The 13,643-nt window shown below is 33.1% G+C and overlaps 1 protein-coding gene across 6 annotated transcripts in view; it reads left to right on the forward strand.

Moving 5' to 3' along the window:
• CNKSR2 (connector enhancer of kinase suppressor of Ras 2) overlaps positions 1–13,643 on the forward strand; it is a 287,389-nt gene that overhangs the window by 64,043 nt on the left and 209,703 nt on the right. For all 6 annotated transcript variants that reach the window (XM_019755412.3, XM_019755413.3, XM_019755415.3 and 3 more), the window contains exon 4: positions 10,121–10,208. In XM_019755412.3, the coding sequence (XP_019610971.1) occupies positions 10,121–10,208 (88 nt within the window). The remainder of the gene's footprint in view (positions 1–10,120; positions 10,209–13,643) is intronic.

The raw sequence follows: 13,643 nt of genomic DNA on the forward strand, positions 1-13,643 counted from the left end.
TTGTATATGTGGTTAAACATTTTAATGTTAGCACAGATTGTAATTGTTTAAAGAAAACTAAGCTCTTTCATTTTTGAAAGTTTTTGTATGGAGTATATACTATTACATGATTAAATAATCAAAATTTCAAATACATTTGTCTTTCATAAGAAACTCTGATAATATATACTTTTACCAGAATTCTTTGTTGAATAAATGTCAGTAGAAGACATATATATGTATAATTGTATTTTGTTTTTGAAAAAATATGAGGCCTTATATTAAAAATAAGGTATTTGTGTTTTTAAGATAAAAGTTAAGGTAATTTTACTTAGTTCTATATTATCAAAATTTAGATGTATTAATAATAACATAAAACATAGTATTAAATCCAAATCTGAACACTAAGCTATATATTATTAGCTTTTTGATAATTAATTGGTAGACAGCATGTTTCTTTCACATTATGATGTCATTAAAATTTAATTCTCATAGTTGTCTAAACCACATTTACAAAGTTACATAATGATCAATAAGTAAAATATATTTAAAATATGGTTTAGTCCTTAAGTAATGTAATACGCTTGTTTCAGGAGGCTTCTCAGTAATCAGAAAGCTTAAAGAAGGCATACCTGATTTTAGTTGTATCTTCTTATACTTTTATCTACCCTATAATTGTAAATTTGCTCAGCCTCGATGTTTGTATTTAGCAAATTTCATTATATTTTCTTTTTATATCAGTACTTGTTAAATAAATAAATAGAATGATTAGAGAATATTTTTACTTCTTAATGGCAGATATAGCTGTTTATTAAATCACTTAAATGGCTTCTAGAACACTATAATAGGTTGTGAAATTTTATTATATTACATAATGTTTTATAGTGGCATTATTTTTATTATCTAAAAAGATGTTCCTAGTAAATGCCAATTCACATCAAACACACATGAGTACACACACACACACACACACACACACACACACACACACACAAATACATGTAGACACACACATAGCAATCCATGAAGTCCATCAAGGATGTTTTATGCTTGTTTCATAGGAAGAGAAAATGTGACAAAAAGAACCTGAAGGAAATCGTTTAAATCATCTGTTTTGCTTTCATTAATGCAAAGGTTCTCAAAATGCTTATTTTGTGTTATATCATAGCATGGTGATCAATTAAATGAAAAGCAATTTAACATTTTGATCATAAAAGTGAAATTTTTACTCGGAAGGGGAAAGAAAGACACCTTTGTGATCAACTTTAAAATCTTCTATCGTGTTTCCCCGAAAATAAGACCTAGCTGGACAATCAGCTCTAATGTATCTTTTGGAGCAAAAATTAATATAAGACCTGGTATTATACTATATTGTATTATATTGTTATGTTATGTTATGTTATGTTATGTTATGTTATGTTATGTTTTGTTATGTTATGTTATGTTATGTTATGATGTTATATTACATTAGACCTGGTCTTATAGTAAAATAAGACCAGGTCTTATATTAATTTTTGCTCCAAAAGACGCATTAAAGCTGATTGTCCGGCACAGTCTCATTTTCAGGGAAACACAGTAGAAGTGGGTTATGGTGGAAGATAAGTGTTGAGTTGAGTGTCAGGCATGATAAATTGTGATGGCTGGAGAATATTCAAATGAAAAGGTCTTTAGAGTATGCTGCTCATAAAAGATACGTGGTTGATAGAGATTTGGGAATAGTTAAAATATAGGTGATCGTTGAAGTTGTAGATATATTAATATGGTAGTCTAAGGCGAGTCATGGAGTAGATTCTTCTTATCCTGCTATTTGTTTTCCATAACATTCACATGCTTCTAACACACTGCATAATTTACTTAATATTATTCTTATTGTTTTTGTCTGACTACTGTTTATATGATGTACACTTGAAGACAGTAGGGATTTTCATTTGCTTTATTCAGTGATAACACAATTTTCTAGAAGAATTCCTAGCCTATAGTAGATGCTCAAAAACTGCTTTTGAGTGAATGAAGAGAACTGGATTGAGGAAGAAGCTCTGTGAACCATCAACTGAAGGATGATGAGAAGTATAGCTGACGGGGAAAAAAAGAAGGCATAACCAGAGAGGTAGGAGAAAATTAGTTGAGAGTGATGTCATGGAAGCAAAGGCAGTAAAGAGGTTTTTGTTGGTTGGTTGGTTGGTTGTTTTTTTAATTGAGATTTTGGTGGTGTTTTATTTTTTCCAATTTTATTTAGATATAACTGACATATAACATTGTGTAAGTTTAAGGTGTCCAACGTGATAGTTTGATACACATACACATGTATTTTACAAAATGATTACCACAATTAGGGTTAGTTAAAACATCCATCACCTCACATAATTAATTACCTTGTGTGTGTGTGGTGAGAACATTTAAGATGGAAGTAAAGAGTTTTAGAGGAAAAAGTAAGTGGTCAGTAGGGTCAAATGCTGCTGAGAGATTAGGCAGGGTAAGGACTGAAGTACTGTGTTTTCCCGAAAATAAGACCGGGTCTTATATTAAGATTTGCTCCAAAAGGCGCATTAGGGCTTGTGTTCAGGGGATGTCATCCTGAAAAATCATGCTAGGGCTTATTTTCCGGTTAGGGCTTATTTTCAGGGAAACACGGTATGTGTTAGATTAGGTAATCAGGATATATGTGACCTTATCAGAAATGGTTTAGTGTTTATACTTAGAACTCATGAAAACTGGAATGCATGAATTGGTTGTGAGTTAAAAGTGAGAACTCTTTGAAGAAATTTTTCTGTGAAATGTTTTGTCATTCGAGCAAGTTTTGTATCATATTAACTTCCTCCTTTTCATAGATTTTAAATCTTTTAGTGGTGATGGAAAAGAGGAAAGGCAAGTGATGAGTCCTACTTCTATATTTGGGAGCTTGACTTTGCTTCCTCCTCTTGCCACAAGTTGTATGAATATCTTAACTGCTTCTTGGCTAATATACATTTCAGAAGGTCCCAAAATCAATTTAAATATGATAGGATTTTATCTATAAGTGCCAGATGAAATGTTTAGGCTATTTGTTTTCTTGACTCATAGCCCAGACTTTTATTAGAGATTGTTAGTGGGTTTGTATTTAACTTATACTTTTATCCCTTTCAAAGAAAAAATGTTTTAGGTAGCAGTAAAAGAGCAAGACAACACTCCTCACACCCTCTTGTTGCATTGTGTCCCGCAAACTACACAGGAAACAAAACAATCAATGGTAGAAAAGCCAAAAGAGCAGTGTTCTCCATAACCATTAGTGTGAATCTCTGCTGAAATACATCCTGATGTAGTATAAAAGAGCCGGGGGCTGATGAAGAATTGAGTTCCAGCTCTGCCTCAAGCCCTGGGTAACCTTGAACTTAACCTCTGTTTCTTTTTTTTATTTTTTAATAAGATTATAAGACCTACAATTTGAAGCTGTCTTTTAAGCACAAATATTCTATAATTCATTGTCCTTGTTCACCAAAGCCACATGAGAAATATATACAGTTTATTTCCCTTTATATAATATCAAACAATAAACATGAACAAAATTTGTTAGTAACTTGCAGAATTTTGATTTAAGTCTCTAACTCTTCTCTAAATAAATTCAGTTAATATTTTTGTTTGTTTCATTTTAAGTTCTAGAACAGAACTAATCTGTCTATGCTTTCTTTATAAAAGATTAAGAATATGTCTTGTCTTTTTTATTTTTGTTTGTTTTTAAAGAGCTTAGAACTTAATGTAAGTGCTTAATTCTAAAAGTTCCATAGAACTGATGTTGACCAAAAATTCTTAATATTTTGATTTGTCAGTGTAGATTTGCTTTAATTTGGAGAGTTTAAAATGACCACTGCAATCAGATATTCAAGCATTGGGTCTTTAACCTTAGTTTATTCCTTTAGTATACACTATAGTATAATTCTGTTGGTTAAATGTGGTTATTTTGATGCAAAGCAACTGGCTTAATTTTTAAAAAGCAATACTTTTTTTAAAAAGCATGAATTTTTTTATTGCATTTTGGGGGGAAATTGCATGCAATTTGATTTTATTACATTTGGGAGGGATTTTGCAATATGATAAGTTTCTATTGCAATTTTTACTTTATGTCACTTGAAGGGAGGAGAAAGGAAAAGAAAGAATAAGTGAAAATCAAGACTTGGAAACAAGCTAAATGCCCATCGGTAGACTACTGGATTAAGAAACTGTGGTATATTTATACAATGGAGTGCAGCTCACCTATAAAGAAGAATGAAATCTTACCATTTGCAATGATATGGATGGACCTAGAGAACATTATGCTAAGTGAAATAAGTCAGTTGAAGAAAGACAAATACCATATGATCTCACTTATATGTGCAATCTAAAGAACTGAATAAATGAGCAAAGTAAACAGGAATAGTCTCAGATATAGAGGAAAAACTGAGGGTTGCTAGATGGGTGGTGGATGGGGATGAGGGAGAAGGGGAAGGGATGAGACAGCATAAACTGGTAACTACAATATTGCCACAGGGATATGAAAGACAGTTTGGGGAATATAATCAATAATGTAAAGATTTTGTAGGGGGTCAGATGGGCACATGTCTTATTAAGGAGGCCACTTCATAGATGGTGTAGATGCCTGATCACTGCACTGTACACCTGAAGCTGAAGCTGAATAATATTGTATGTCAACTATAATTAAATATATAGTCATGGGATATGGAGTACAGCATAGGGAATAGAGTCAATGAAATTGTAATAGATATATACGATGTCAGAGGGGCAATAGATTGGGGGAGGAGGTATCACTTTGTGAGGGGTGAAATGTCTATTACATTGTTTTGTACACCTGAAACTAATAAAAAAATAGATAAGCGAAAATATTTAACTGTAGATACTGAACTAGATGCTTTACATATATTAACTCACTGAATTCTCACAAAGCAGGTATCATTATCCCCATTTTACATGAGACATTAAGTAATTTCCCTGAAGCCATTCATCTAGTATGAAAATTATAATTTGAATCTATTTTTGTCTGATACCAAAGCCCTTCTTGTTTCCCCTTTATCATATTCCCTTTCCATGCTACATCTCCTTTTTTAAATTTATTTTTATTTACTTATTATTTCAGGTGTACAAAACAATGTAATAGTTAGACATTTCACCCCTCACAAAGTGATAACTCCCATCCCCCAATCTGTTGCCCCTCTGGCATCGTATATGTCTATTACAATTTCATTGACTCTTCCCTATGCTGTACTCCATATCCTGTGACTATATATATATATATATATATATATATATATATATATATATATATATTAAATTATAGTTGACATTCAGTATTATTCAGCTTCAGCTTCAAGCATCTACACCGTCCATGACGTGGTCTCCCTAATAAGACAAGTGTCCATCTGACCCCCTACAAAATCTTTACAACATTATTGATTATATTCCCCAAACTGTCTTTCATATCCCCGTGGAAATATTGTAGTTACCAGTTTACGCTGTCTAATCCCTTCCCCTTCTTCCTCATCCCCACCCCACTCCCATCTAGCAACCATCAGTTTTTCCTCTATATCTGAGACTATTTCTGTTTACTTTGTTCATTTATTCAGTTCTTTAGATTCCATATAAAAGTGAGATCGTATGGTATTTGGTCTTTCTCCAACTGACTTACTTCATTTAGCATAATGTACTTGGCTACAAAGAAGAATGAAATCTTACCATTTACAACGACATGGAAGAACCTAGGGAACATTATGCTACATCTCCTTTTGAACGTTGACTAATTCTTAAGGATTTTGGAAGTGTTTCTTAGGAATGCAGCATATCTAAGCATTTATTTGCACATTGGTATTTCTCTTCAAATACTAAAGAGTACCACTTTTCTGTTTTTGTTCTTGATACTTCAAATTGCTATATAGAATTTTATTTATGGAAATTTTATTTATCATTTTACTTTGAAGGCATCAATGAGCAATCTTTTAATACCGTTGAAAAACATATGAATTAAGACTTAAGAGTTAAGGTGCTAGGGAAAAAATATTTACAATTCATAAACATTCCAATTTCAGTATTTCAGTGGAGCTTCCATTCAATAAGATTTATTTTCAAAAACCAGCTCCTTACATTTCTTAATGAAAATAAAATCTAAGGCTAACAAAATTCCTTTTTTCCTCCCATTTTAAATATTGACCTGAATGAAACAGCAAACTTTCCCAGAGGAAAAACCTCAGAGATGAATCACAGTTGGTAGCTTACTGTTTATTTTCAATGCATGGTTTACTTGCCTATTTTTAACCTACATCCTGCTGTTTTTCACACCTCATCTTTCTTGCAGTTTTATATGGTTTTGCCAAATCAATCTATACTTGCAGGTTTACAGATCACTTTGTATATCACCTTGTACAATAACATCATTAAAAATGTTTGAAAGTATTATTTATAGAAGTTTATTTTGCTACTTATAGTGGAAGTTTATTGTTTTCTCTCATTTTTAGAATAAATACCTGAGTCTGATTGTTTCTGAAATACCTTTCAAGACCATCCTATTTTGAAAAGATCAAGTATATATCTTTATATCACTGAAAACTTTAAAAGTGTCTAAAGCATAAGAGTTAGGGTATGTTGAAAAATAAAATTCAATTAAGTAAATCTGAAGATCTAATTGTTTTACCGTGTACTTCACTGTGGAAGACTGAATGCTTTCCTCCTAGGATTGGGAATAAGGCAAGGCTGCCCACTCTCATCTGCTATTTAATAATGTATTGGAAGTCATATCCATTGCAGAGGGTAAGAAAAAGAAATAAAAAGACGTGGAGACAGGAAAGGAAAAAAATAAAACTTCCCTACTTGCAGATAATATGTGTCTGTGTGGAGAAAATTCCAAGATACCTTTAAAATGTCTTTTAGAACCAGTACGTGAATTTAGCAAGACTGTAGGATACAAAGTCCATACACAAAAATTAATCATATTTCTATATACTAAAACTGAACAATTGAGACCAAAAATTAAAAACATGGTACAATTTATAGTTGCTTCAAAAATAATGAGATGTCTACATATAAATTTAGCAAAATTTCTATAGGATCTATATGTAAAAACTATAAAACACTGATGTATGAAAGCAAGACCTAAATAAATGGAGAGACATACTGTGTTCATGTATTAGAAAACTCACGTTGGGGGCCAGCCTGGTGGCTCAGGTGGTTAGAGCTCCATGCTCCTAACTCCGAAGGCTGCCGGTTCGATTCCCACATGGGCCAGGGGGCTCTCAACTACAAGGTTGCTGGTTCGAGTCCCGCAAGGGATGGTGGGCTCCGCCCCCTGCAACTAAGATTGAACACAGCACCTTGAGCTGAGCTGCCTCCCAGATGGCTCAGTTGGTTGGAGCGCATCCTCTCAACCACAAGGTTGCCGGTTCGACTCCCGTAAGGGATGGTGGACTGTGCCCCCTGCAACTAGAAAAAAACGGCAACTGGACCTGGAGCTGAGCTGCGCCCTCCACAACTAAGACTGAAAGGACAACAACTTGACTTGGAAAAAAGGCCTGGAAGTATACACTGTTCCCCAGTAAAGTCCTGTTCCCCTTCCCCAATAAAATCTTTAAAAAGAAAAAAGAAAACTCAGGTTGGTAAAGATGTCAGTTCTCCTCAAGTCTCCCTGTAGATTTAACGAAATTCACTTAAAAATCCCAGCAGGATTTTTTTATAGCTACATACAATATGATTCTAAAATTTATGTTAAAAAGCAAAGAAACTGGGATAATCAATTTTGAAAAAGAAATTGCCTGATTTTAAGGATTATATAACAGTAATCAAAACTGTGGTACTGGTGGCAGGATAGACATATGGAGAGTCTAGAACTATACCTTTATGAGTATAGTTAGCTGCTTTTTGACAGAGGAGCTAAAGCAATTCAGTGGAGAATGGATAGTCTTTCAACAAATGGTGATAGAACACTTATTTGCATAGGCATAGGGGAACAGTGAACCTCAACCTGTACCTCACACCTTATGCAAAAATTGACTCAAAAATGGATCGTAGACCTAAATGTAAAAAATAAAATTATAAAACTTTTAGAAGAAAAATGACTTAGGTTCAGGCGAAGATTTCTTAGACATCACACTAAAGGTACAATCCAAAAAAGAAACTGTCAATAAATTTGACCTCATTAAAAGCTTTTGATCTGCTAAAGATCCCATTTAAGAGGATGGAAAGGCAAGTCATAGACTGAGAACTATTACAGGTCACCTGTTTTACAAAGGACTTGGATGCAAAATATATTTAGAACTCTCTGAACTCAATAGTAAGGATACCAAGATTCCAAATAGAAAACGGGCAAAGGGCTTGAGCAGATACGCATATAAAGATGTTCAGCATCATTACTGATTAGAAAATTACTAGGGAAATATTGATAACTATTGATACAGGTAATATATAACATAAATATGGAATATATATAACTTGAGGAAACTCAAATCTATGATGATATGCCACTACATAGCTATTAGAATGGCCAAAATAAAAAAAATATGTAAGTGAAAAATCTGTTTTTTTTAAATATAACCAGTAAAGGAACTTTCTCTTATATGGACCCCTGTGACAGTGGAAGGTGCTTGAGTTGTAGAGTTTTCTAGAAAAGAGACAAATTCAGTTTCTAACCAGGAAGCAGTTCTGTATAAGCATTTCCAGTAAATTGCCTAAAGAGATTAATAGAGATCTAAAGCACTAAGATTCCAGTAACTTGACTAAATTTTTACCTTCATATCTTTTTTTATATTTGTGATTTTGTTTTCTTTTCCTTAAACTAGGCCTCTCAAGTCATAAGCTTTGGCCCCACAAAAACCTTTGGTGTTCACAAACAGAGAGGATAAGAAGTAATGAAAAGACACTGTGAATTCATTTGGTGGCTTGGAAAGCCTTTCATTGTGTCCTACAGAAAACGCTTGCTAGGAAAGACTGCTGCTGTCTGTCTATAACAATCTTGAAAATATAGGCCTTATACCAGTATGTATACATTCATATATATATGAATATTTATACATACATACATATACATACATATACATACATACCTACATACATACATAGGGTGCCAAAAAAATGTATACACATTTTAAGAAAGGAAAAAACTATTAAAATTGTAATACTCGATATATACTGATCATGAAAGATGAATGCAAGTCACATTTGACTTCTGCAATTACAAGAGGTGCTCAAAGTGGTTACCATCAGCGTCCAGACACTTCTGATTACAGCGAACTACTGCTTGAGCAACGTTGGCTAAGTGTCCACTTGTATACATTTTTTGGCACCCCCGGTATACACAAACATACACACATACATACACACACATACATGTAAGTGTATATATATATATGTGTATATATATATATATATATATATATATATATATATATATATATATAAAATTTATATACCAACTTTTGAAAAGGATGTGAAGTGACATAAATTATTGGTTTAGTACATGATAAAAATCTAGGTAAGTTCATGGAGGCAATATATTAGTGTTTGTGTGTGTGGGGTGGGGTGGGTTCTGGAGACAGAGTTCCTGGGCTTGAAAACCGGCTTCAGCACTTTCTATTTGTCACTTAACATTTCTCTACCTCAGGTTTCTCATCTGTAAAATGGGAATAATAATAGTACCTATCTTATAAGAGTTGTGAAAATTATTTAGTACGTGTAAAGTGTTTCGAACAGTAACTAGCACATAGTAAGTCCTTGGTGTTAGCTATCATTATTGCTAGCTCTTAATCGTCACTATTTCAAGAAGTTACTGTTCTCAGAATCTTCGCTTCATTTGAAAGTAAGCTAAAGTGTTGTCTTTGCCTAATGTACTCCTTTTTTTGTTGATTTATTTTAAATGTAGTGAAGAGACCTTTTAAGAAGTATCAAAGAACTTCTAAATATTAAGAACTAAAAAGAGAGAAATTTGATGAAAAGCAAACATATTTTAGAATTTAATTTTCTTCCAAGCATTTTCCTCAATTTTTTTCTTTAAATATATCCTGAATACTTTTATTACTATTAAACTTCAGAACAATTTATTTCCTATTATTCAAAATCTTATTTTAGGCTATTGTATTTTGGAACCTTTCAAAAGCTGTTCCTATTAATCACAATTTTTCTTTTTCTTTCATAGGTCACCATTTGCTGCTGTCACAGACTATTCAGTTACAAGGAATAATGTCATACAGCTCTGCTTGGAACTGACAACAATTGTGCAACAGGTACTGGCAGACAAACTTTCCTTCTGTTAATTTATTAGTTATTTTATAGTCTATCAATGAGAAGTATTCCTGTTTACCAAGAGTTTATAAGATATTGATTTGGGAGTTTCTCGTTCAAAGACAAATGGTTCTAAAGAAACCAAATATGTAATTATTCATTGGAAAATTGTTCATATTGCCTAATAAACAAGGATTTTATTCACCAAAAGATGTAAAATTAAACTGAACCTTTAGAGGCACCATTATAATAAGTTTGTAAGTATTAGTCTCACACTTTCAGTGAGGTTGACTGTATTGCCTTTCACAAAATTAAATTGCCCCATTTGGATAATAATCTGAGAATTTTGCTCTAAGACACTATTAGTTCCTTATCAGTACAGCTATTAGTTGCACTCATATAGGTAAACACACAAATAAATATACATAATAACCTTTAACAGTGATCCACACTTACATGACCTTATATTTTTACTTTGAATATTATCTAAGTCAGGGATCCCCAAATCAAATGCCTTCAGGAATGCAGCAGCTAATATAAAAATGTTTGAATCAAGCCTCGCATAAGATATGGAGAAATGGTAGAGGGGTGAATTCACTAGTTCATATCCTGCAAGAATTTATTCAACTCTAATAACAAAACACACCTGAGAGGCCTGAGGCCTATAGCCACCACTCTGTGTAAGACCGATGTCAGCCTGTTGCTGCTCTCTCTGATTGCCATTATTTGTGAGCCTATCCAATGATGCAGAAATAGGGAAAGCAGAGGATGAGATATGATGATATGGAAGATTACTGGGGAAATTGATGACTTAATGTATCCTATTCCCTGTGCTTTATTACCAGGGATAATTAACAGTTTCTTGTATTGCCTGTATTTTCTCAAAGAAATAAGAAATTTTATTAATGTAGATTTAAATACTTCAGTATATAGTCTATTGTACTGTATAGATTAATACTGGATATGTGCTTAGTGGCAATCTATATACAAACACTCATAATAAGATAATAATTATTAACACTTATCTGCTATATGACAAGATGTGTGATAACTTATTATGTGTATTATTTAAGCTTTTCATTTATACATGAGACCAAGACAATTGAAATACCATGGAATTAAACAGGGGAATTAAAAGTTTGCTTATTTATCAACCTGTCATACATGAGAAACTCATACTTATTGTCAGTTCTATGAGAATGCAGTCCGTCTCATGTCAAATTTCCAAAATAAATTCATTTCCAAGCATAGTTATGACAGACAGTGGGTGTTTTTTATTTCTTGTGTCTTCAAACATCTGGATCTGGATGGCCAGTTTAAGGTTTACTTTTGAGTAGTTAGCCAACTCTTTGTTACCTTATAAACAAAGACTGCAATTCTAAATGGTAACTATGATAAGTTTTCTTGGAAATATTGAAGGAGAGTACTCAGGTGTATTCATTTCCACTTAATTCATACATACCTAATGTTTTCCCATATCAAAAGTAGATAAACAAAGTGTCCTTGGGGGAACAAATTACCTTGCTTTTAACTTGATGTATACGAGTACAGTGAGGTCAGAAATGGAGAGTTTTCTACGTTTAGAACTCACGGGCTCCAGAGCATACCTTTGTCCCTCTGACCTTCAGCTGTTACATTCAGAAGAATGGCTGAAATGATTTTCAGTGAATTAAGATTTCCTATAGAGACTTGTGCAGTGGTAGAAGTACAATTTATGCCATATATGACTAACCCACCCGTTCTACTATTTTAAGAACCTGCCATCTAAGTAACAGTGATTCAGTTTTTGTTTCCAGAATGCATGAACACCTGCTATTGACAACTCCTTCACAGAAAACATATGCCATTCTGATATTGTCCTCAGAAGTTTGTTCATGCTCTCAACGGGACCTTTTAATAGATGCACTATTTGGCTCAACATACTCTTTTAGGAATATTACTTCAAGGCATAATAGGTTTAAGTTTTGCTATTTACAAGTCAGGAAACATTAGGTAGAATAGAGAGATATGCTTTTACAGGTTGAATTTTTAAATACATTCCATCTTGACCCAACATAGAATTATGAAAATTACTCCAAATAATTGAAATACTCCAAATATATTCAGGATGTAGGACCTTCTGTGCTCTCCGCCCACTGTATACTCTGTTTTGAAGGTGCCTTGTCCTTCTTAGAACATTTTGCTCTAACATTACCTATTTCTGATTTTTAAAAGTTTAGTAGCTCATAACATTTGTCACAGTTTCTCCCACTTTCCTCTCATTTTCCCATCACATGTCATGTTTCCCATGTCACCTTTAAAATGCTTCCAAACAAAAACCTCTATACTTGTGTGTTCTTGGTTCTTGCCTTGCCCACCCCACCCCAACTTGTACCTGACTTAGTATCTTAATTCATCTACTTTAACTAGGTCTTTTCTGTTGTACCTTAAAGAAAACATTAGATGAAGTGTCTCTTAATAAAGTACATCTTCATGACATCCTGATTTAATCTACTTATAAGTACAGACTCGATCACTTTCAGACTGGTCATCCCAAAGCCCCACTCCAATTTTGTCACTTTTGGCAATTTTCCACTAATTTCCAAATTGATTACAAACTCATCTCTTTGGAATTCAAAGGGCTCCAAGTATGGTCCTAACATAATTTCAGTTTTATCTTTTAGTACTCCCATATATCTTAATTGTACTGTAGTTCATGTCGAGACTTATTGTTGGTAAAATAGATCTTCCATTTTCATCTTTTTATGTTGTGACGCCTCCTCAGAACATGCCCATACCTCTTTTTATCTCTGCCTGTTAAAATTATGTCCCATCTTTTAAGGCCTCTGGGAAATGCCACCTCATTCATGAAACTTTTACTGTTTCCTACAGCTATTTGTACCTTCCCCCTTTTGGCCATTTGTATTTCATGTAATTATTGCTATTGTTGGGATTAAATATACCACCTTGCTCTTTGTCTTCTGTTTCCTATCTGTTCTTTGTTCTTTCTATTCTTCAGTATACTTTTGCATTATTTTTTATGATTCCATTTTGTCTATAATTAACTATAATTTTTTTGTTGTATGGGCGGAGGTAGAAATCCTTTAAATTCACTTTATATAGCATTTCATATCTCATCTATATTCTGCTGGGAATAATAATTATCTGACTTCCATTAGATTATGAACGCCTTGAAGACAGGAACTGTGTCTTGCTCATTTTCATATATTGTAGGTTCTCATTACATACTTGTTAAAATAAATTGACCTGCGTCCCAGTTATCCCCTGTGGTTAGCACGTATTGTTTGTACTTTTCCAAGAAACATTTAGAATTAAATATTTGAATTGTTATTCATTTTTATTTGATCTCCTGTGTAGAAGATGCAGTTCTATCACTGCTATTCATGTAAGAACCCCAGAAATATCCAGAGATATACATTATTTTACATCTCAGTTTA

The sequence above is a fragment of the Rhinolophus sinicus genome, chromosome 18 (assembly GCF_057876585.1).
Source record: "Rhinolophus sinicus isolate RSI-liver-muscle chromosome 18, RSI-T2T, whole genome shotgun sequence".
NCBI classification, from domain to species: domain Eukaryota; kingdom Metazoa; phylum Chordata; class Mammalia; order Chiroptera; family Rhinolophidae; genus Rhinolophus; species Rhinolophus sinicus.